General features: G+C 41.0%; 2 protein-coding genes across 2 annotated transcripts; one reads left to right on the top strand and one right to left on the bottom strand.

Moving 5' to 3' along the window:
• Positions 1–2,399: 2,399 nt before the first annotated feature.
• Positions 2,400–8,438, bottom strand: C18H17orf67 (chromosome 18 C17orf67 homolog). The gene is made up of 4 exons (XM_085077596.1): positions 7,538–8,438; positions 6,744–6,844; positions 3,626–3,765; positions 2,400–2,917 (listed from the first exon to the last, which is right to left on the bottom strand). The coding sequence occupies exons 1-3, from the start codon at positions 7,590–7,592 to the stop codon at positions 3,649–3,651; spliced, it is 273 nt and encodes a 90-aa protein (XP_084933722.1). The 5' UTR covers positions 7,593–8,438; the 3' UTR covers positions 2,400–2,917; positions 3,626–3,648.
• Positions 8,439–9,334: 896 nt separating this feature from the next.
• On the top strand, positions 9,335–24,566 carry DGKE (diacylglycerol kinase epsilon). The gene is made up of 11 exons (XM_085077586.1): positions 9,335–10,167; positions 11,756–11,915; positions 12,393–12,512; positions 13,385–13,528; positions 15,256–15,413; positions 15,722–15,773; positions 15,912–16,025; positions 16,491–16,562; positions 17,091–17,218; positions 18,076–18,187; positions 18,477–24,566. The coding sequence occupies exons 1-11, from the start codon at positions 9,719–9,721 to the stop codon at positions 18,633–18,635; spliced, it is 1,668 nt and encodes a 555-aa protein (XP_084933712.1). The 5' UTR covers positions 9,335–9,718; the 3' UTR covers positions 18,636–24,566.
• The last annotated feature ends 64 nt before the right edge of the window (positions 24,567–24,630 follow it).

Here is a 24,630-nt window from a genome sequence, read left to right as displayed (position 1 = left end):
CTGTCATATTGAGAGGAAGAATGTGCTCACCTGCTCAGCCTCCCTGAGATGCAGACAAATTCTGAATCATCTGAACTACTAACTGGTAAGTTTGGTGTTGCATTTTCCATTACCTTCACCACTGTGAAAGTGAATTTCAAATAAAGCAAGTGACTGACTTGCTTTCAGGGAGCTTTCTGGAAATTCCAGTCTTAGTAAATAAGAACTTCTGGTGTGTGCTCTCCTGCAAGGTAAGTCTGGTAGAAACAGCCAATTAGTTCAACTGACAAATTGTTCAGTGGCATTAGTGTAACTACTTCATGTCCTATTTATCTGTCTGTGATAAAATCTTTTGGCCTTGCTGACGAAGTTGATGCTTTCAAAAATTCCAGCCTTTGTCTTTTTCCAATGAATTGTTGTGTATTTAAATTAGAGCAGATATTATTTATTTGCTCTTTATAGAGAGACACTACAATCCAGGCCCTGGGCAGAGTCTGCCTTTTCAGTACAGTTTGTACAGCACCTAGCACAGTCCCCATGCTGATAAAGATAATAAATGCAGGAAGATAATGTCATGCCTTGAAGAGTGATGCTTTAACCAATTGATCATTCTGCAGCTTACACTGAACACGGATCAAATGTGACCTATTCTGAGAGGGAACAGCTTCTGCAAACACTAAACCCTCTGTTAGCATCTGTGTGTGGATGGCAGACAGTAAAAAGTCACAAGCCACCACAATGTGCTTGTAGGAACTTTCAACCATTTCTTTCTTTGCCATAAAGCACAACCACTCCTACACCCACACTCAGAGCAGTCTGCAACCCAGTGAGGAAAAAATCAGCCATTTGCTGAAGGTCTTTTTTTTATGGGTTAGAGACAACTTTTATTTTGATCATCTGAGCTGAACATTTTAAGGAAAGGAGTAAAAATCCAGGGGGGGAGAAGGAGGGATGTGGTGCTTTCAGTCCTTGTGGGCTGTGATCCTGGTTGTGTGCAGAAACAGTGGCATCTAGTGGGCAGCTCCTCAGCTCAGGAAAGGCACTGGATAGAAAACAAGGCAACGATTGCAGCCTGTGATTATGGTTATCATGGATGAAAGGTTTTCCCAGGTCTGTTGTAAGCCTTTTCTTTATGAAAGCATTTGGAAATCAGCAATTTTTCCAGCTTTCCCACCTTCAGTATACCACCTTCAGAACACTTGTTCTTCCTATTTTTATTGTATTAAGCCTCTCATGGCTTCCACAGGCAAATTTTAATTACTTAATATCATATAGGTTATGCTAAATCTTCACCCAGTAGGAAAGCTAATGGTTTGCAGGCATGTAGCAAAGTCCAGCATTTTCCCCCAAGATTTTAGACATGGACAAAAATAAACCTGCAACTAATGCTTGAACACACTTGATCTAGTTCAACTTCAGAGGAATTCAATGAACATTCCCTATTCCACGTTTGCTTTAGGATTAGCTCAGTGTTACTGAGGCAGGCCTAGAAGCTCCTATTTAACCTTACCAGTTCTCTAACAAATGACAGAGTATAACTAGGTGGGAGTTCTTTTATTTCAAATAAGTACTTGAAAATCGACTTTCACAGGGTGAAAGGTGACATAATTGTCATCAAATGAATTTTTCACTAGGCAAATAAAAACAGAGCCAGGATTTCACCTAATGACTTTAACTCAAAGAGATATGCAAATTTAGATCTCTGTACTGAGAGAGTTATGAATGAAGCACACAATAGCAGCCTGATTATACTTTTTCACACTCCCAGATTTAATCTATGATTTATCTTGGCAGAAGGGGAAAGCAAGCCTTTGATGCTTTGAGATTTAAATTATTTCCTTGGAGTCATCTAGGAGAGCTTTTTTACTGGAAGGGAAGTACATCAGAAAAACTGTTGATCTATTCCAGCCTATGAAAAGCTCTGTAGCAGTAATTACCTCACAGATATTCATAAAATTGTATTTCATTTACTCCCAGTCCTCAGGCTTCAAGTGGGACCACAATGAGGAGCTCTGAAAGTCGCTTTGGTCCATTCATAACAAATTCTGTTGCCATTACAGATCACAGCAGTCACATAAAAGCCATCAAGCAATTGTTCATGTTGTTTTGCAGATACCATGTGTTTCCCATCTGACTGTACAGGACATTCTGTTCCAAGGCACAGGTTATAAAGGCACACAGGCAGGAAAGGGTTGGCTGGATTCATGTGCCCCTCCTGGCAGAATTACAGGGGAAAGGGATAGCTGTGCAGAGAAATGACACAATTATTAGTCTGCACCATAGTGCTTCCCAGCTGCTGGTCCTAGAAAGTCCTCTGATGTTTCCTTAGTCTTCACAATAGTGAGCCTCACTGCCAGTGAGTTTTGTCAGCAGATAATATGGGCTAGTATGGATAGTAAGGGAACAAAATCATCTGCAAATGGAATTGAGTCAAGCTTTTATTATGAAACAATACATGAAATACTCATCAGGCAATAAGACAGTGTTGCATAAATGTTATGTCTTCATGCAATATTGTTATTTATCCTAGAAAACGGTAATTAAGGATTCCTCCAGAGTCCAGAAAGCTGGCCTTCTCTTCATGTTGGTATTCTGCAATTTTCTATTGACCTCTCCCTCCAAGTTGCTTTGGCTTCAGACAGTCTAAAGCTATGTCCTTAAAAGGATACTCTAGGACTAATCTGGGATTTATTCTTGCCCATCCCTCAGAAACTGGAAACCATCAGTTCATTTATTCATGCATGCAATCATTACTGGTAGAAAATACATAGTGGTCTATAACATATCAAGGCACTTAGAGTTGGAATTTCTGCTGTATCATGAGGATTGCACTGGACTGCAAAGAGGTTCTGCTCTACATTGAGGATGTAGCCAAAGCAGGAATAATCTTGTCCTCCTTAACACAATCATGTATAAATCCATGTACCCATGAGGAGATCTGCAGAAAAAAACACCAAAATATAATCAAAAGCCATGCTGACACTGGCCATACTAATAACATCTAAAGGACTTCAAATCATTTAAGCACTTTTCTAACACTAATTCTTCATAGCAGCCTGGGAGCAGCTGTTGGGAAGAATTCCTGTAGCTAAGTGAGCCAGCTTTCAACTGTGTCTCAGCTGGAAGATGTTTTTGAAAACTGCCAACTTACCTCCTAAGGCTGAGGTTTGGGAATTTTCTGTTTTTGTTTTTAAATAAGTTTCAGACCTTTGACTTATTGTGGATTAACAGAGCCCCATTGAAGTCTACCACAACCTCCCGATTTTCAAAGGTATTCAGAGATGTACAAATAGAGAGAAGAATTTTAAGCAGAGGAACTTTCTAGCTTTTGAAAAAGATGAGCAGACAGGAGAGAAACAGGAGCAGTTTGAAGCAACATGAATACAAAGTTGTGCAGTCACCAACTTACACCCACATAGCAGAGAAATGAATAACCAGAGTTTTATTAATGTGAACAGAACAGAGTGACAGAGTTGAGGCCTGGGACATTTCTGTCCCCTGCCCCTGCTCAGCTGCCCAACACCTTTCAGCACAAGATATTTCCTCCAGCCTTTGGTTATTCCCTTCTCTCCCAGTGTGTGGCTCTGCCTTTTATTATGAATTTAAAAATATGCACTGTAGGAGAAATATATATATATATATATACCAATTGCAGGGTAGGCAAACCCATTAGATTGGATGCACCAGATCCCTGTTGCAGTGTGGGAGGCAATGTGGATTCAGCCAGTGTTCAAGGAATTGTTCTTCTGATCTCTGCTCCAAGCGCTGGAGGTAAAGCATATACTCCTATTAAAAAAAAAAAGAAAAAGTAATTCAATTGTGTAATCAATTCTAATGGCAGGCCAGGGACCCAGGATAATTTTACAGCTGATGTAAGAGCAATTAATTTACCCTTTAAAATAATCAAATACAGTGAAAATGGTGTTGCTAGTCAGGTTGCCCCACCCTAGCAATATTTAATGAATGACATCAGATCAGTAAAGGTGTTGAGCAAGAATTATACAACAATATTCATAAATTAGGAATTCTGCATACATATTTCTTATTTGCATATTGACACAGAAGCCTTTGTTGGGCCTGAGGGTACAAAGGATTCTCACAGATAGGTCTGTTATAGCCTCTTTTGAAAATTGGTTCCTGCTGCTTAAAGAACATTAACCCCTTGCAGGATCATGTGGCAGGAGTCTGAAGGGTTCTAGTAGGTAGCACATATCAGGGCTGACTGATCTTTCTGTGATAAATAAAATAATGTGAATTTCTCATATCAATTTATAGAGGGAGGTTTTGGCCTGAGCAACAAATTAGCAAAGTAACGTTGGGCTGTGTACCAAAACCTTGACCTCTGTCAGGGACAAAATTTACTTTTAAAAACTCTCAGTCCCGGTGGGCTCATGAGCTTTGTGAACACCAGATAGATTTATTCAAAATCCCCCATGGCTTTGCACAGTGGGCACTGTTGGAGTGGAAGCTGTAGCCCAAACCCTTTGCACTGGCCAAGTGCTCCTGCTGTCACCCAGCTCCATGCCCTTTGTGCCACCCAGAGGGTGGGGACACTGGGTGCCAGCAGGCAGCATCAGGATCCTGCCTTCACTGGGCTTTCTCTCCTCACAGCACAGGGACTCTTTGCTCAAATCCCTGCAGAGAGGCTGTGTTAGGAACTGGCAGGGAACAGAATTATGTGACTGAGAAGATGCCACATTATCAAAAGCAGGATCTCAGTCAAAGTAAGATTAAAACATACTGATAACATAAATTACATTTTTTAATAATTACAGGGGGCTGATCTTGCTGTCTGTAACTGAACAGGTTTTTGACTCAAACAGCACTGTGGAAGTCAAAGAGTGTCACAAAGAATTGCAAATTACATTCCCCAGCTCAGCATGATCTGGCCCAGTACAAACAGCTTTTGCTTAAAATAGATGAACAGAGATGGGTTCATCCCAGCATTCATTTCATTCTGCTACAAAGCATCCATACAAAATCAGTTTTTCTCCTTGAGTCCATGTGCACAAACTGTGCACAGGGATGCAGCAGCCATGCATCTTCATTCACATGGAAAATCTCCACATTCCACATAGCAGCAAAGGTTTTTGGTTTTTTTTTTTAATCAGAAGATTTTTCCTTTTCTACTGAAAACCTTAACATTTAGTGAGCAAAACAAATACTCTCACATTTGGGTTTTCTTACACAGGGTCAGCTTTGCTGTCTAGATAGGAAAAAAAAAAAAAAGAAAATAAATAAGAAGGATGTTGGAATTTCTCAACAACTGTTTGCTTCTAATCATGGTAGGATGAGAATTGGCAAGGACAGAGCAGCAAAGTCAGAAATCCAACACTTCTTTAGCCCTGGATCCCTCCTTTCCCCACAGAGAGTCATAGAATCCATAAGGATCACCAAGTGCAACTCCCTGCTCCTCCCAGGGCCACCTCAAACTAAACCATAGATTAAATGTTGCATGTAACTTCTTGCCATACAGGAATTACCTCAATCCAACTGATCTACTGCTTCATTTACTCTGTACTCATTATTTGTTATATTTACCACATAATCATGGTGGTATATTAAGCTAAAGCACAGATGGCAGCTGTATTCCTGCTAGTTTGCAAGAACTACAAGGCTCAATTAACATCTTAGAAACCAACCTAGTCCCGAGTGTTGTGGGCAGCAGTGGAGCCTTCTGGTTTTTGGCTCTCTTGTGCAATCTGTAGTGTCCATGGTTGTCAACAAGCACAGAGCAATATCCTTGTGACAGCTTTGGGTTGTCATGGTGTGACCCTTGATAAACAGTGTGTTCACCCAGTGTTGGGCAGGTGGATTCTTTCTGGCTGATGTACAACACTCACTGGAAAGGGGAAACCAGGAGCTGTTTCTACAATCCTGCAAGGCATGAAGTGCTCTCCGTGTGCTATGGAGTCCAGAAGTGTTCAGCACCTTGCTAAACTGAGCCCCTTGTGCTTGTGACAATCTGTTCTGTGCTCCTGGCTTCTGTGGGCTTTGCCTCTTCAGAACCACGTAACTTTAGCTCAGTTTATTTACTTTGGAAAGAAATAGGCAGTAATTTTAAAATACCTTAAGTACCCTTGAGAAGTGCAGGATTATATGTTACATCTTGTCAAAGCAAGGAAAACAAAAGGCTCTTTAGTTCTTCTACTTTTTCTTTTGTTGTAATGGGGTTTAGAAAGAAATAAATGTAGATATTCCATGCAAACCCAAAGCTGGGGCATCAAGCTAGCAAAACTCCTACAATTTCATCAAAAACCATCCTATCTGTAGCACCCATAAATAAGTCAATGAAAATATGTGATTTTTAAAGCTGGTTGAGAACTACCTCAATCTCCACACTGACCACTGACACCTCCATCTCTTCTCTGCCTGCAGTGCAGAATGTACTGGAAGCAGAAGACATTTCCTGTTATTTCGTTTTTCAGGAACAACCTGATGAAATCCACATCTCTACAAATGAAAAGCCACTTTCTTCTCAATAATTTGATTGGTGTTTTTGAACCATGATAAATAATCTCCTCATTCTGCAAGTGAACATTTCCTGAGCAATACTCAGGACTTACAGAATGATCTTAACTTTAATTGAAAGAATTTAAAGGGGTTTTTAATATTTCATGGAAGAACTCAGCTGCTTTAAATGGTGATATTCATAATGTATTGCCTGGAAGTAATAGAAATTTAATACTAAGCACAAATGTTTTGGGGGATTTGGTGTTGGGTTTTTTAGTTAATGTAATTTAATAGTAAATGTCATAAATCACCCTCATTGGCTCATCAGGGAAACCAGCTTTTCTCGGTCTGTCTTCACGACGAGTCCTCAGAATCTGTTTGGCATCTTTTTCAGGCAAAATTGGTGAAGTGTCTAAAGACAGAAGAGCAGAAATTACTTCTGAAATTACCAAAAACTTAATATTTTATCTGTCAGCTCTGAAATGAAATGTCTCCAAAACCTAATTTTTTTTCTATATACAAAGTGTTCTTTCACTACAGCCCCTTCCCAGGGGGTATTGGATTCCAAGAGATAGCAGTGGAATTTTAAACCATTTTTATACTTGTTTTTTCTCTTGTTCTACTAGTATAAAGCAAAGCCCACATATTCATGTAACCATGAAATGAGCAAATATAACAGCACCATCTAACCACTGGTATTAGTGACTTTTCCAACTATTTCTTCTTTTCTGTGTTACTTAATTGGATTATTTTTCAGAGTATTAAGTTAGACATGTTGCAAAGTAGAGATTGCATTGAACATTCCACTTCCAGGATCTTGGTAAAATAATATTAAAATAGTATGCAAGTAAAATTAAATTTTTTTGGGTTTACAATAAATGACTACAGCGTAGTAATGCAGAGAGTTAAATATCAAATACAACAGCGTAATTGTTAAAAATCAAATAATGGAAAGTCTGCAATATAAAAATAGTTGAGTGTTAAAAATTAAATACATGAAAATATATGAATAATGAATACTAAAATAGAAGGTTGATGAACTAATACTACTTTTCTGCTCTGCAGCTCCACACATATATGTAGGTTTATTGATATAAACTCCTACCTGTCACAGTGGTCATCAGGACCAAAATGGAGACAAACAGAAGAAACTTCTTCATTTTGGTTCTGCTTTCTCTCAGTCTGTTCCAAAGTGAGCAACCCTGACCGAGGCATTCGCCTCTTTGAAGGAGCTGCGTCAGTCACAACTGTTTATGTTTTAATTTCTGTGATAGTAGGATTCTGAACACATCTGGTCTGAAGGTTTGAATCAGTCTATTATCTGCTCACATTCCCAGCATAACTCTGTTCCTGAGGGAAGAAAATAGAAGGCCTTTTCTCCACCTCAGCCTTCAGAGTTACACAGGGTATTTTAAATTTGTGAAAATAAAGCCTATCATATTACATTTAGCATGGCAAGCAAAGGGCTTTGGTGCCCAAGGTAAACAATTGTTTTTTAAAAGAAACAATTGTCCAGTACTGTTAATCTCAGAGGCAGCTGCAGAGGGGCCTCTTTTTCAAAGATTGTCTCTAACTTTGCTCCAGCAGAGAAGTACTTACAAATGAGGTTTAACTCTAGCAAAGCCAAATTATGACTGCTGAGAAACACAACAGAGTTTTCTATCAAATTAATAGAACCATACAAATGGAAACTCCCATGATTCTTCTCCTTTCTGGACAAGTTAGTAGAAAACAGGATTTTAAATGGCCTTAACTAGTTAACACAGTGTGAAGACAGGATGTAACTTGGCAAATGTCACTGCAAACAGATAGTTTTGGCCTTGAGAAATGTGACTGCCCAGAGCTCTCCTGGGCAGTGCCATGCTGGACTCATGGCACCAGCATCACCATTTGTAGGAAATGAAACATGTCTCTTCAAATATAAAATAGGTAGTCAGAGTTCATCACTGCCTCTTATATGAAGGAAGTGAGGAATTTCCTTGGAAATCTGAGTGTTGCCCAGCTGTGCAGTATGTGCACAGTATTTTTCAGTGTTTTTTTTTTTTTTTTTAAGATCTCAGGACCCTAGAATCCAATCAATTTAGTATATGCTGTATGGATTTATATCATTGCTCAAGATACTGTTTTGAAAGTGTAAAAACCTGTAGGTTCTAATGGCAACCACTATTTTCAGAACTTCTTCAAGGGAAGCAGTCAAACATATAATGACAGCACGAAATTACGGGGGGAAAGCATTTCTGGTTGGGCAATAAAGCACAGCCACGGGGAGGACAAACAAGGGACCTCATCACTTCACAACCACCTGAAAGGCTGTAGGCAGGTGGGGATCAGGCTCTTCTGCCGTGCCTGCAGTGAGAGGACATGGGGAATTGGCCCTAAAGTGGGACAGAGGAGATGCAGATTCCCTATATCAGATGGTCAGTGTTGGTGTGGTCAGGTTCGGAAGGAGCTGCCCAGGGAGGCTGTTCAGTCACCATCCCTGCAGGTGTCCCAGAGCCGTCTGGCACTGAGGGATGAGCTTTAGGGGTTACAGCGTTACAGTGCCATGCCGGCTGCACGGCAGCACTGCATGACCTTACAGGCCTCCTCCAGCACTGATGAACCCATGAATCTAGGACAGAACGAAATTATGGGGAAAAGCATTTATGATTGCCCAACAAAGGCACAAACACGGCGGTCACTCGGCCCCAAGCCAGCGCGGCCTTCGCCTCGGGTCCGGGCCCGCTGCAGCCAGAGCTGGAGCCAGAGCTGGAGCCGCTCCGCCAGGCCTGTCGCGGCTGCGGAGCGCCGCTGACGACATCCCGATATCGCGACAGACAGGGGCGGGCGGCTCCCGTCTCCTGGCAACGGCCCCGGGCCGCTTCCGCTTCCGCCGCCCCGCGCATCCCGCGGCGCCGCTGCGAGCCCGGCGTGAGCCCCGGCAGCGCCGGCAGCTCCGGGCGGGCCGAGCCGCGGGCCGTGTCCGCTCCGCCCCGCGCGCCCCGCGGAGGGGCCCGGGCGAGCGGCGAGGGGCTCGTCCTCCCGGTGGACGAGGTGCGGCCGCGTCCTCCCGGTGCTGGAGGCAGCGAGCGGGAGCAGCTCGGGGGCGGCCGGCGCTGCGGCGGAGGAGCCCCGGCCGGAACCTTGCCGTGGGCCCGATGCGGCGCGGGTCGGTGCCGAGCCCTGAGGAGGGATTAGAAGATGGTCGGTGAAGCTGCGCGGTGGCTCCCTGAGCGAAGGGGCCGTTCCGGGGCTCGCCCCGCCGCCTGCCCGAGAGGTGCGAGGGGTTAGGCCGGGGAGCGCGGGGATGGAGCGCTCGGGCGAGGATGCCTCCTGGGCCGTGGCCGACGGGCGCCTGGCCGTGTGGACCTTGTGCTCCGTGCTGCTGCCCGTGCTCATCACCGCCTGGTGCAGCATCCAGCGGTCCCGCCGGCAGCTGCTCATCCGGCACATTTCCCACAAGAGCAAACACAACTGGCACTACACGGACCTGTTCGGGCAGCCCTCGTACTGCTGCGTGTGCGCCCAGCACATCCTGCGCGGCGCCTTCTGCGGCTGCTGCGGGCTGCGCGTCTGCGAGCGCTGCCTCAAGAAGGCGGACCAGCGCTTCCTCTGCAAGGAGATCATGATGAGGGGCGCCGGGGGAACCCCCAGCTCCATGCCACACCACTGGATCAGGGGCAACGTCCCTCTCTGCAGCTGCTGCGTGGTCTGCAAACAGCAGTGCGGCACTCAGCCCAAGCTCTGCGACTACAGGTACTGCAGGGGAGTCTGCAGGAGAACATGCAGTGCCGTGTCAGTGTTGTGTTTTCCACGGGGTTGTTGGGAGACCACACCCCAAAGGAGATCCTGCAGTAGTCAGATAAGATACTGTTTCATAAAACAACTTCAAAGAACCTAAAATTAAAATGGGTGCTTGTGAGTCATAGATTAGGAGTGAGGCGTTGTATCTCATGTCCACTCGTTCTCTTAATTGCATTACTCCAGCGTGATGTGCAGGCTGCTGTATAATTACATACAAAAGACTCTCAGTGTCCAAGGGAGTTTGTATTTTAGGGGATGACGTTAAGAAGCTTCTGATACATTGTCAGTTGGACAGTGGATAGCCTGAGCAATCTGATTGGCACAAGTCACAGTTCCAAGTACCAGTGTGCATCTCAAAACTGGCGTCTGCTTAGTGTGAATAGAACAAACAATGTCCTGTAGAGATTTCAAGCTCATTTTTAAGGATACTCAAAAAAGAAGCTTCATACACTACTGCAATATATTGTTAAAGTTTGTGATGAGAGAGTTTTAAAAATAGGAAGAACCATTAAATGAACTTGCACTATCTTTAGTAAGGCTGATTGCAAAGTTGTCAGTGCCAAAATGCAGTGATAGGTATCCCAGTGTGTTACATCAGCCTGTTCAAAGGATGTCATCTTTTCAACCTCTACTCTGCCAGCTTTTGCTTTACTTCCATGCATTACTGTGAAATTGCTTGGTAAGTAAGCAGAATTACAGTGTAAAAGAGCACATTGTCAGAAACAAAACCTTGAGAGTGTGTGTGAGAGAGGAGGGAAGGACAGGAATTTGGAGGCAAAGGGGAAAGGAAGGAAGAAGAGGAGAGTTACAATATAGGGCAAGTATCATTGCTACTCTAGTTGTGTGTTGGATTAGTCAGGAGGACTCCAAAAATAGCTTTCCCAGCTGCTTAAATCAAGGCTTTGGATGTAGCAGATGAGGATTAACATTCTGCAGAGGCTGGAAGTGGATATTGCAGTATTTCCTCTTGTTCTAGTCTGTTTTCCAGGACAGCTTTTAGAACAGGTCATAAAGCAAAGCAGTTTTGCGTAACTAAATCCCATCAGCCCTGTACAGTTCTGTGTAACCTCTTAGGTCTCAAGCTTAAAGAGGTATTATCAACCTTAAGGAATGTATTAATTCATTACTTGTAATACATTATTCAGTTGAGCTCCAGTGTTTTATCAGTGCTCTTTAAGGATGGACAGGAGTTCAGGTTCTCATATGGGCTTTCGGTGTAACTGTTAATATTGCAAACATATTTATAGCACCTATTTTTTTAATTAAAAAGAACCGAATTAATTTTAAACTGTTGGATTTTTTTTTCCCAGCAGAATTCAGATGCTTTCCTAGACCTGCAAGCACATGACCAATTTATCTAATTTTCTATAGCCATTACATAGGCTTCCAGAGAATGCATGGTTTTCCCTGTAATGTGTATAAAAAATTACTTATAATGGTGCATGTAAACATAAATATTTTTACAAAAGTCTAAAATAAATTAGCAAAATCAATGTGCCTGTTTGAAGATTCTTTTCACGTTTTTTGGTCTTTTTTCCAGGTGTGTGTGGTGTCAGTACACTGTGCATGATGAATGCATGATGGATTCTTTGAGGACTGAGGACTGTACGTTTGGAGAATTCAAAGACTTAATTATTCCACCCTACTATTTGTCTGCAATCAACCAGATGCGTAAAGAGAAAAAAACAAGTTATGAAAAGGTAATAGCCTGCTGTGTCTTGGGTTTAGAATGTACTAAAAACAACCAAATAAACCCACAGACAGACCTTGAAATTTGAACTCAGTGCATTGTCAGGTTAGCAAATATCAGGTAAATGTTTCAAGATACATTAAGTACTTGCTGTGTTAATTCAGGGGTGTTTTCGTTTTACTAACAGGGTAGTTGAAGCATAAGCAGATGTGGATTTTCTTTCCAAAATATTGAGATTTGTCTGCCTTACTTTCTTGAATGTTCTGTTAGTTTTTTGCTGCTGTGTTCATAACACTGTAGTATTTGTTGTCCTGGGCACTGCAGAATCTTCAACCTTGGTGTGTCAGAAGTATTTGTGTTTTGACTACTTCAGACTAACCGATAACTTCCTCATTTCAGCACTGCAGGGGATGGGGTTTGGAGCAAGGCTGTGAACATTTTCAGATGTGCAGTATTTGTGTAACTGACTGGTTTTGACCTTTTGCAGGTGGTCCCTTACGGCAGGAAGCACTGGATGCCAGTGATTGTGCTGGCTAACACTCGCAGTGGAAACAACATGGGTGAAACTTTACTGGGAGAATTCAAAATGCTGCTGAACCCTGTTCAGGTATTTACAGTGAAAAGCCAGTATCATAAAAGCAAGTTTTAGAGTAGAATAAACATCACTTTGCCTACACAATGGCAGTAGGATCTTGTGGAAGATCAGTAGAAGAAACGAATTCATGCAGTTCTAAAAGAACATTGTTCTTTTAGAAAGCAGCAGCTTCATATAGAGAAACCAAATGTGCAGAGGCTTCTCCCAGCCCCAAGTTTGTTAGGATTCTAATGAGAAGTATCTGACTTTTGAAGCAGTGTACACTTTTTAGAAAATGAACCATTTAAATCTTCTTTATTTGAAACCTGTATTTGTTTAAATCCTCTGGTGATTAGTGGAAAAACAGTTGCACTTTGTGCAGTTGCTTTCCCTTTAAACTCCACTGGGATGGCACAGGATGCTGACGTAATGGAGGCAGTTGTTCCTTGGATTTCCTGGCTGCACCTTAATACTCCTCCTTTGAAGTTCAAAACCCAGCTGTAAAATACAGCCTAAGAGAAATCGCTGTGTGTTTGTTTTAAATGCATCCCAATAAGGCTTTAAAGAATAAACCTCTTTTGTGCTGAGTATTTAAAAATTACTTTTATCTGAAGTCTGTCATCTTTACAAAATTCATCATCATGCTTCGAAATACAGACTTTTCCAAGGGCTCTGCCAGCTCTGTTTATCAATGCCATTTATTCCTAGGGAGGCAGCTGGAGCTCTGTTGTGAATTTGGGAAACAAATCCTGCTCATAAAAGTCAAGTCAGCTTGTTTGCTAATGTAATATTGGAAATGGAGAATCTCTGTTTTGCATTAGAATTAACTTCTGGAAGTTGCTTATCTATGAGAAAAATCCTGAGTCATGTTCTGTGAACTTACAGAATTCTTTCTTTTCTTCTAGGTTTTTGATCTCAGCAAAATAACACCTGCTAAAGCACTCCAGCTCTGCACTTTGCTGCCTTGCAACGCTGTCAGGGTTCTGGTCTGTGGTGGGGATGGCACAGTGGGCTGGGTCCTGGATGCAATTGATGAAATGAAGATAAAGGTATTATGTTTTAAATTATAAGGTGAAACGAGTTTTGAAGCTGCCAAAGTGCTAAACCTCATCTCTTACCTGCATTTATTGCCTCATCTTCCTGAATAGGCCTGCAGAGGGGTATTTGCATAATTGCTTATTCATATTGGGGAGGGGTGTGGGAAATGCATCTTGTGACTCCTTGTAGTTCAGGAAAAATGTGGAAGCTTTAGATTTTAAATTATATTTGTAGTAGTTCTTTTCTGCAAAACAAGAAGAAAACAAGCAGCAGAATATTTTCTGCATTGTTTCCTCTTTGTCTGCTCAGATTTATTTTGTCATAAATGGCATTGCTAATATTGGCTAATGTGCTCTGACTGCTCAGTCTTTTATAATAACCTCATAATTTTGCCTGCTATACTGGTTGTGCTGCCAGTGGATGAATGAGTGCAGTCATTTGCTTCTACTCCTCATCATGTGTTCTGAAGAGTCTGTCTGTCTGCAGCTTTGCCTATTAACTGCAAGTAGAGGAGAAAAAAATAAGCTGTGTTTACTGTTGATTTGAAATGGAAGATATTCCTGTTATGCGGTACTGCTAAGAACTCCTGAGAAGATTAAGAATGGAGAATAATTACAAGGCTTTAGTGCTTTACCTAATAAATTTTTCTCTAGTGCTGAAAGGAAGAAAGTTTTTATATCAACGTTTTGGTTTTTTAACTGCAGCTTTCTTATGAAATGTTGTAGTTGAAGACCATTATTACAACTTCATGCATAGTCAAACAGCCTCTTTGAGAATTATTGTGTGCTGATAAAGTTGAAATAAAGTAACTATAAAGGTTAATGAATATGAGCATATGGTTATGTGGTCTTGGGCACTTGATATGTTGTCCCTTGGAGCCAATATAGTTGATGAAATGTGGGTTTTCCTTTGTTCTGTTCAAATTGAGTCATTGGCATTAGGTAAAATACCGCAGAGATTATCAGCAAAACCTTTTTCTTATCAGCCATAGGTTATTTGCTCCCTTCATTTATCTTGACTCTCAAATACAGGTTACCTGGCTGATAACCCTTCTGGAAAAAATAGTAACCAAAGTGCCAATTTACTGCAATTGCTTTTCACAGTTGAATTTCAAAGGCCATAATACAGCTGAAATAGCTGTTCACCCTTCTGTGGTGAGGAGAGCCAAGCCCTTTGCTAAAGTGGCTGTTCTGAACATCTGCTGTCACTCTGTGCTCTGCAGAGCTGATTATCACCTGCTCCATCTGTGGGTGACAGTCTGAGACACTGACTTTCCTCCTCTGAGTATTTTCTGTGTGTGGTTGAACACTCTGATATCCTGTGCATCTGTTGTTTAGACCCAGCCTCACCTCAGTCTTGTAAGAGCATTTTGGTGTCTTGTTGCTCTTCACAGCCTTGTGTGTTATGTCTGTCAGTGTTCATGTCACTTCCCAGATCCAAAGCATCTTTCCTTGCAAGGAATACTCTGTTCTGTATTCATAATGCATTGTTTCCATATTGTGTTTGTATTCTATTTCCTTCTCACAATGGTTTAACATTTCCTTCCTTTACATTATCCCTGGCCAAGAAGCTCAATGTGCCACCTGCTCTGCCAGCCCCAGAGCTCTGCTCTGACTAACAGGCTGCTGGCAAGGTGAATTTACCTAACCTGGTATTTATCTAACCTGAACATTTGGGGATGAAAGGGAGACAATGAGTGCTGAAGCAGGAGCTAATATGCAGTGGTTTTGTATCCTAGGGGCAAGAACGATATATTCCACAAGTTGCAATTTTACCTCTGGGAACAGGGAATGACCTGTCTAACACACTGGGCTGGGGTGCAGGTTATGCTGGAGAAGTGCCTGTAGAGCAGATCTTACGAGATGTCATGGAGGCAGATGGAATCAAACTAGACAGGTAAGGAACAGTGAAAAGATAAAATGTATAGAATCAAATTCTGCTGTAGCTCTACTGATAGTCCATTGCAGCAGTTTCTTAACGTAAACACAAGTATTGCTGGAAGGAACTACAACATAACTGAGGTCTGAATTTAGTCTTTTAGCAATTCTGCAGGGCTTAGCTCTTTTATAATTTAACTAAGTTTGAGTATTTTGTCTTAATCCCAGTATAGATATGAGATTTCTTACTACAGCCTTGATACTGAGGACTGTCTGATACTGAGGACTTGTCTGTCACAAGTCTAAGTAGCCACTGTTGTTTTTCAGATGGAAAGTTCAAGTAACAAACAAAGGATACTACAACTTAAGGAAACCAAAGGTATGGTGTGTGAGTATAAATATGAATTCTGTGGAATACCTGTATGTTTATAATAATTTTTTGTTATCGACTTCCTGTTAAACACTCTGCATTTTAAACTCTTATACTGATATTCAATAAGGAATTTCTGTCTTACAGGTATTCACAATGAACAACTACTTCTCTATAGGACCTGATGCTCTCATGGCTTTAAATTTCCATGCCCATCGTGAGAAAACTCCCTCTCTGTTTTCCAGCAGAATTATCAATAAGGTGTGTTCAGTAAAGCAGCATTGCCTCCTTAGAGTTGTTGATTGAACTTCAAGCTATTTTTAGCTTTACATTTCTTTGCTTCCCTACTTCCTTTCATGCCATTTTAAGAGTTTCTTCTGGAGGAGATTCCATGGGTAAAACATGTTTGAAGCCCAGTCTCAAGGGTTCTGCCTTGCCTCTGCTTGCTTACAAAATTTGCTGTTTGGTCAGTTTTTGCTCAGAATTTCTCCTTTGTTTGAAACTTCATGACTTAAGGCCATTGCTTATTTCAAGTGGAAATTTAGTTTCTTACGCAACTTGTAGCTCATCTCATGAGGAAAGTTTAGTTTAAGGATGTGCAAATATGTATGAGATAAGGTTTGCAGAGCCATAACTTTATATAAATATTTCAAATAGTTTTCCTATGCTTTGTCTTCTTCTAACAGTGTTTTCTTTTCTCCCTGTTTTGTTTTGGGATTTTTTTAGGCTGTTTATTTTTTTTATGGAACCAAAGACTGCTTAGTACAAGAATGTAAAGATCTTAACAAAAAGATTGAGGTAAGTTTTTTAACTTGCTTATTCTCTGAACAGTCAGTGGAGTATAAAAACTTACCTTGTGAAAGAAAAGGAGAGAAGCTTTGCACTTTACAATATTTGCACTTTATGATGTTTTTGGAAGGGTGGGTCTGGCCATGGAGTATTTTTGTGTTCCTTTTGCTATCTGCAGCTTACTTCATGGAATTCATATATTTGAGCTTACTGAAAATTCCTGATTGCTTTCTGGCCTTGACTCAGTTCTATGAGTTCAAGCACTAATATTCAGCTATAATTTGCCTTAGCACCAGAGGCTTACTTAAGTGAGAGTTCTTTTTTCTTTTCTCTACTAACAGAAATTTACTACAGCTCAGGATATCTTGTGCAATCAGAGGGAATTTTATTTAAATTATGGAAAGAAAGCACATTCTATTTGTACAGGGCCAATTTTTCTTGAAGTGAAAGCCTATTAAATGCATAAAAAGAATAACTAGGTTGTATTCAAATACTGAATTTGATCCACAGCAATTAACTTCTGCTTGTCTTTTAAAGCTAGAGTTGGATGGTGAGAGGATCGAGTTGCCCAATTTGGAAGGCATCATTGTGCTGAATATTGGATACTGGGGAGGTGGCTGCAGGCTCTGGGAAGGAATGGGGGATGAGCCTTACCCCTTGGCGAGGTACAGAGTTACTTTTTACTTTGGTTTTTTCCTTTAATAGTCCTTGCAATGCAAAGAATTCCCTCCAGTACTTATGTAGCCAGATTTATCTGCAGGTCAGAAGGATTCCTTGGGGCAGTAGGCTTTCTCACATTTGTTTATTTTACTGGAATTAGGGACTTGGAGTAAAGGCATCCCACACATCACAGGCTTTTTAAGACTTTCTCAAAACATCTGGCATGGCAGCAGTAGCATTGAAGAGGCTGTTAACAATAAAGGGAGCCTTCAAAAAGTAGAAGATAGATCTATTTCAGAATCTAAAATACCACATCTCATTAGATTTTAAAATGGAAAGTAAGAACAAAATATGTCAAAATTTTTACTTCCATGCTGGGAGCAACACCAAAGAGAAAAATAATTTGGAACATTAATTATTCCGTCCTGTGACTTCCTTCTTCAAAAGCCATTTTTTATAAATACAGCTCTGTTAGAATCCTGGATTTCTAAAAAATACTTGGGCAAGGTCCTTTACCCAGATATAAAAAATGAAGCTATTAAATGATTTTCCATGTAAATAACTGAGTGAAAAGACAGAAAATTGTACAAGTCTATGGAAGAGAAATCCACTGTGGGCCATAATTTCCAGAAGCCAGCTAGAGTGTGCTGGCTGTTGTATTGCTCTATAGTTGTGGGGTTTAATTGCTTTCTTTGCTGTTCAGTGTGATTTTTTTTTTCCTCCAGCCCATATACATAAACATATTTGTACAACAACATTTGTCTTCTCTCTGGGAACAGCAACAAAAGAACCGTAATATTTGGGCAGATATGCTAGAGCTCATGAGCATTACTGAAAATAGTCTTCTTTTTTCATTTCACAGACATGATGATGGACTCCTGGAGGTTGTTGGTGTTCATGGCTCTTTCCACTGTGCCCAGATCCAGGTGAAGCTGGCAAACCCTGTCCGCCTGGGGCAAGCACACACAGTGAGGGTGAGTGCTGCTTAGGGGGACCTGTTCTCCTAAATGTCATTTTTTACCACACAAATAGAATCTCAAGCACTGAACTGCTTGAAACAGTTTGCAGTTGAGCTGGACGTTTCTCTTGCTTAGTAAAAATTAATTGTGTCGTAACTCACAGACCTCTGTTGCTGTGGTCGGTGGCCTGTGAGTGCCACTCACAGTTTGTCCCCAGCCACACTGCAGAGGTGTGTTGCAGTTGTACAAGGTGTCTCAGAGCCCCTCTGAGCTGCTGTGATTGTGTTGTTGTGTTTGGTACCAGCTGATCCTGAAGAGCTCCAAGATGCCGATGCAGGTGGATGGGGAGCCCTGGGCACAGGGGCCCTGCACTGTCACCATCACCCACAAGACCCATGCCCTGATGTTGTACCACTCTGGGGAGCAGACAGATGATGATGAAGCCTCCAGCCTGTCAGAGTGACACCACGGGAGGGAGGAGATGGATGAAGATCTGGAGATATTGTGGAATTTCATGTGAGGCAGCGAGGAACTTCAGCTCATTAAAACACTGAGGATGTCTGATCCTAGATCAAGGTTTATGCCCTAAGGTTCATACTTGTGAATGAACTAGAGCTGAGGAAAAAGCCATGCTTTTACACCTATGGAAACTTTACAGCTGAATTACCACCACTGGTTTGCTTTCAGGTTGGTGGGGATGCCCTGTAGCCTTTCTAGCTGGAGTGTGTCCCTCCAATGGCTGGAAAGGGACAGATGCTGCAGCCCTTCCTTGCTGTGGAATCAGACCTTCTGCAAATACACAGGGCAGTGTGAGAGATGTTTCATCCCCTTGGAAAGGGGAACAGCTGGGAGTTTGACTTGCTTCCACCTCCCCTCTTTCCCAGAACTGAAAACCAGAGCAAGCAGGATGTGCTGATGTTCTGACAGCAGCCTGCTCCTGGCTGCCATCTCTGCTTGGGAGCAAGAGCAGGAACTCTGTGCAGCTGCTTATGCAATGCAGTTCTAAAGCCTTCACTGGGAGAGTGGAGGATCTGGGAGCTCTGGGGAAGGTGCTGAGAAAGAAAATTGCTTTTGGACCAAAGGTTTCTGGAAATGTTCTTTAGAAAATGACCTTTTTCAATGGCTTTGTAAGCCAAAGAGTACCCTGAGGTCCTGAGTCTCCAACATGCAACTCAAAATAATTGTTCCATGACTTGCACTGAATGATCCTGTGACTTGACTTGGCTTCAGTTCAGTGAGAGACTAATTCTAGTTTTTGTAAATAGCAACATCATATTCTTGAGGAGGCTTTTTAGAGGAAAACCTGGACAAAGGAGCATCTTTTTTAGCTGTTTAGAGGGAAGGGTTTTAAAGAAATAATGGTGATTGGCATATGTGGGGTATTTTTAAAGCCTTGTTAAAGATCTTGGCTCATAATTACCTGAGAATGATCAGTAGTAAGTCAGTCTGTTAACTTTCAGTTTTAAGTGTGAAGGTTTAGAGCTAAGTTTGCAGAGGATGGTAAGTTCTGGCATTCATGGGTATAATTTGATTGTGGAAAAAAAAAAAAGCATGGAAGCACTTGTTTTCTGCCTGGTTCCTAGGGAGTAAAAGATACCTTGTTGGTACCCTCATTTCCCTGATGAATAAAAAGTGGGAAAAAGATCAGTGGTTGATCCTGATAGTAAAGTTCAGAACAGCTATAACAGTACACAGGGACTGTCAGCTTGGCATATCTGAAGCTTCTCAGGTTAAAAGCTTCTCAGGTGAAAACATCTTCATGCTTAACAAAAGTAAAAACTCTGATTTCTGTTCTCTTTTGTTGTAAGCACTTTAAGCCTGCAGCAGGTGAGAGCTGAGTTGAGATTTAAAATGTCTCACTGAGTAAATTCAGTTTAGTTAATGATTGTGCTCTTCCAAGGAGGAAGAGAATTTATCCTGTGTAAGCCAAGATCATAAGAAGTTGAGAGCTTTGGTCTGAATTTTGAATGTTGCTGCTTTTGTTATGATTCCCCCAATTTTTTTTTTCTTTATGCTGGCTGAAAATGAGACCATTGCATAAAGTAGGCTGTGTTTCTAGGTTTTTTTTAAATGAAACCATTTTTCAAAACCCTGTAAAATGATATTTGCATTAACAGTGAATGGACTATTTATATTTTAAAATAATTTATTGAAACCTTGGCAAAGTCAGTATTTTTAAAACCTTTAATTGTAATCCTCTTTGGAAAGCATTTTTAACTTGATGGTATTCCTTGTAGAAAGTGTATGTACTAGAACTTCAATACTACTGATTCTCAGTGAATTTATAGCTGTCTGAAAATGTGATTAGAGTGTAATGAACTGTAAAGCAGAAGCCATTTGTAAATTCCACATTCATTAGCCTTATACACCTAATTTTAATTATTTTATTGTATGTAAATATAGATGAAAAATAATAGCAAAATATATGTAAAAATATTCAAAATACCCTAAGTATACTATGTTAGATGAATCCACTGCCTTTTATTTTCAGTTATGAGCTTCAATTTGTATTAGCTTCAAAAATCTTACAAGTTAAGTTATTTTTTTAATAACTTGTAACCATCAGCATCCTAAAAATATTTAAGTTCTATGCTGTAGTTCTTATGCAACTGTTGTTTACAAACAAATGAGTGTCTGGAAAAGCAGGGTATGTGCTCTGAAAGGCAGCATTTGAAATGACACCACTGGCTACTTAAACTATTCATAATGCAGTTTCAAGAGTACCCTGAAGTTGATCAGATGATTATTCAAATTGGTTTGTAGCCCAAGAATTTTAACTGCTGAAAAATTTCACTCTTTTGACTCCTGATACCTAGAAAAGAAATAATTGATGCCAAGGGTGGAATTCTCCCTGTGTTACCACAGGTGAGGGGTGAATGGGCTTCTCCACTTGTGCCCCAGTGGGGATTGTTTGTGTTCCCACTCACTGCAGCTTGCCAGCAGTCCAGTCAAAAATGTGTGAAATCCTCTGGGAAAGGTAAATCCATCATTCCTGTGGGAGAAACAAAGTGAAAGTAGCATCTAATTGGGTGCTTGTTTGGAAAAACCCTGATAAATGGCCTTGGTTTTGGAGGTGAAGAAGTTTGTGTCTCACAAATGGACTGTTAGTGTTGGCAGCAAGTGTGGCCATGGGGAAGCCTCTTGTGAAATTGTATTGATGGTTTAGAGAACTTTCTGTAAGGTTGAAGTGTCCATTGTGAGTCTGTAGCTGTCACACATGGGACAAAAAAAGTCTTGTAAAACATACATTGTTAGCACTGAAATCTGCTGGGAAGCCTTGCTGTTTCTAGCTCTCCTCTGATTTCAGTGTATCCTCCTTTCTGGTGTGTTGCAAATTGGGTTAAAGCCTTTTTGGAGTTACTTTGATGGAGCTGTTTCCAGTTTTAGCCCAAGTTTGGTGTCAGCAGTGGGCTCCCAGATTGTCTCACAGCAGGAATGAACTTGGCTAATTTGTGATAGAGCTGTAGCTGCCCAGTGCTGTCGTGTGCATTGTAAATGTAAACTGCTCCATGCTTTTTTAATGTTGTAGGTGCATAAAGCACCAGTTCAAAGAGCTGCTCTGTCCAAGGAGTAGTTGCTCCTTATAGGTTGGAACCCTGAAAATCCCCACACAACGTTCTGTGTCTGGGAGAGGGGATTCTGCAGCTGGAGCTCTTGTCCTGCACTGAAGAATTTTCCCTTATCCTGTTAATCATTAACATTGGGAAAATAGAGGAAACAATATTTCAGAAAGACAAATTGCAAATTGTTTTTTCTGGCAGTCTTCATACATGATAACCTCTGTGTAAAATGTACAGGGTAAACAATAATGTCGATTGTCAAGCACTTAAAAGTGAGTTCATAAAGTTTATTTTTAAGTTTTATTGCTGCATTCAGTAGCTGAACTGAAGGTTGGTCAGATTGTGATAACTTTCTTTACTGTAGGTTCTCAGTCCTGTGGCAGACAATACAAAAAGCATAAATGTGCACACAGAGCCTTTCTGTGGGTCAGCTCCTCACCTGGCCCACACTGCACTTGTTTACACTCACTGAGAGGATGTGATGGGTGTTGTTAATGAGCACAGAACCTCCTGTCAAAGGTTTTGTCAGAAAAGAAAATTGGAAGGCTTCACAAAGTTGTTCCTGGCCCAGTGACCCACCTATTTGGCTTTTCCAGTCACCATCACCACCAGAACTCCAAAGGTTCCCAGCACCCCTGGCCCATATTTAAAGTACAATCTTTGTTCTCATTGCTGCTGGGGAGGAACCTCCCTGCTCTCCACAGGTTCTGAGAACTAATCCTAAAAGGGATTGGTTTCAGTCTGGCCAATTCCTTCTGGTTCTGTGTTACACTGCACTGGAGCTTTTATAGTGTGTTATTGTATCTCACTGGTTAAATAAGAAAAGCACTGCACCTTTAGCTGTGATCAGCACAATGGCATCAGTGTTAGAGTAGTTACTGTTTTTTACTTGGCAACAAATGCTTTTGGTAGAGCAGCACTGTAACCCAGTTAGTCTGTGGATTAGGAATCTGCATGTGTTCTAACTGAAAATCCTATTTAGGTCTGTATTTCATACTGACAACTAGCAGTTTTCTATCTTTTGGAAAAGAAAAGATTTGAATCTTCAGTTAGAATTAAATTAGGTTGTCTTCAGATTCAAAAATACCAGGATGTAACTGATTCTGTTGAATGTGAACCACTTTTTTAAAAATGCTGGTTTCTTCTGAGAAATGAGAGCTGCTTCTTGAACACAGGGATGAGGCAGCAGAGACCACTTCTTCCTGTAGTGATTAAGTGTATGGAGAGAATTTATGCATTCTTTATTTCAGCAATGTTGAGGCCACAGTTCTAAAGCATGACATGATCACAATTTTGCTATCTGAGAGTGCTGAATACCCAATTCAGGCTTTGGGCATCTCAGGGAGACACTTCAAGCTGGAGTAAAGCCACATGCCTTGACTAAACCTAGTGATGTTGTGCAGATTTACCTTAGCTGAGGATCTGGCCCCTAACTCTTCAAAAGTATGAATGTATTCAAAATTGTACTTTTTAATACTGCCCTGTGTTCCCCTACTGCTGCATGTAATTAATTCTTTGCATTGTTTAATTTAATCTAACTTGTTTGTAAAGTTCAGCATAAAAATAATTTTAAGATTCTGTGGGAGCTTATATTGTGAGTTTGTTGCATTCTGTAACTCCAAGGTTTACATGCCTCAAAAGCCATTTTGTCTGCTACAAACTGCTGTAATCCTTCAAGTACCTCCAGCCATCTTCTCTTTCTAGAATTTTTGTAGTTAAACAGAATGGATTTTTATTTTTGTAGCTTGTAACTTCAGTATGTATAGTAGTTGTTTACTAAGTAGTGATCAGAATACTGTAAAAATGTTGCTTTTAAGAGCTGTTAAATCAGTAATAACTACTTACAAGAAAATATCAGCATGTTAACAGTTTTAAAAAGTTATTCTTTAGCTTCATTTGCTGTAATGCTGCCACCTGGGATTTGTATTGAATGTGTTTGTCTACTTGTTCTAAAGTGGCACTAAACAAGATAAAGATGAGCTTTAAGAGCAAGTAATAGGTCAAAAAAAAAATAGCATTTATAACAATCTAGGCCTTTTTCAACTGAGGGAGGTAGCATTTGGGATTCAGGGGTGTTCTGTTTCTTACCGAGCAGTAAGAAAGGAGTGCTCAGTGGTTGACAGATCAGTGGTTTCCTTATGGTGCAGTTAGAAATCTGTATTTAGTGCCCAAACAGAAGCAGACACTGTGTGCACCATTCCTGCCCCTCAGAGAACAAAACCCCAGAGCAAACCCCAGGGCTCACAGCTGTACATCAAATGAGAGCTTACTTGCAAAGAAAGACCCAGCCAACATGATTTTGAATGTTTTAATCACAATTGGCTAATTTTTCCTTGACATCAAGTGATGTTTTCAAATCCCAATCCTTTGGTTTTGAAAAGCAGGCAGGCTGAAATGGGAGGATGAGGAGGTAGTCCTGTAAAAGTCTTTGTTATAAAAGCTGAGAAGTCTGTTCTTTATTTGCTGCAGAGGCACAGTGAGTGCGATTGTGTCTCAAAAATTTGTGATGGTTGTTCAGTCATTACATGGTGGTGATATGTGATTTGGGTCAGGTTCTGCCTGATCAGCTGCAGCCTCAGTGAATTTACTCCACATTAACACAGGGATGCTGAAAACTTCAGTGGGTTGTACCATGGCCTATCTCTGTGACTTACACTCCCAGAAGGCTCTTTTGAGAACCATCTGCTCCTTGTTCTTCGTAAAAATTTGTAAATACAGGTTTTTCACAGCACTGGCTCTGTTACTGACTTTCCCAATGCATCTGTTTGTTGTCTTGTTATTTGTACTGTATTTCTCTGTAGATTTAAGTGTGTGGATTAAAGTATTTAAAACCAGTTTTTCCTTTTCCTCACTATGCATAAAAGCAAATGTGAGTCTCCAACTCTGCAGCAGCCCCAG

Source organism: Lichenostomus cassidix, chromosome 18, assembly GCF_008360975.1.
Source record: "Lichenostomus cassidix isolate B80296 chromosome 18, HeHo_3.0, whole genome shotgun sequence".
NCBI classification, from domain to species: domain Eukaryota; kingdom Metazoa; phylum Chordata; class Aves; order Passeriformes; family Meliphagidae; genus Lichenostomus; species Lichenostomus cassidix.
Note: the sequence above shows the minus strand (reverse complement) of the source record. Positions and strands in the feature narration are given on the sequence as shown.

Bases quoted from the DNA above. Each gene is read 5' to 3' on its own strand.
- C18H17orf67 (XM_085077596.1), bottom strand. From the start codon at position 7,592: ATGAAGAAGTTTCTTCTGTTTGTCTCCATTTTGGTCCTGATGACCACT. The intron at 6,845-7,537 runs GTAGGAGTTTAT...TTCTGTCTTTAG, and splicing joins CCTGATGACCACTGTGACAG to ACACTTCACCAATTTTGCCT. The intron at 3,766-6,743 runs GTGATTTATGAC...TTTTTTTAATAG, and splicing joins TCCCTGATGAGCCAATGAGG to GAGTATATGCTTTACCTCCA.
- DGKE (XM_085077586.1), top strand. From the start codon at position 9,719: ATGGAGCGCTCGGGCGAGGATGCCTCCTGGGCCGTGGCCGACGGGCGC. The intron at 11,916-12,392 runs GTAATAGCCTGC...GACCTTTTGCAG, and splicing joins AAAAAACAAGTTATGAAAAG to GTGGTCCCTTACGGCAGGAA. The intron at 15,414-15,721 runs GTAAGGAACAGT...GTTGTTTTTCAG, and splicing joins GATGGAATCAAACTAGACAG to ATGGAAAGTTCAAGTAACAA.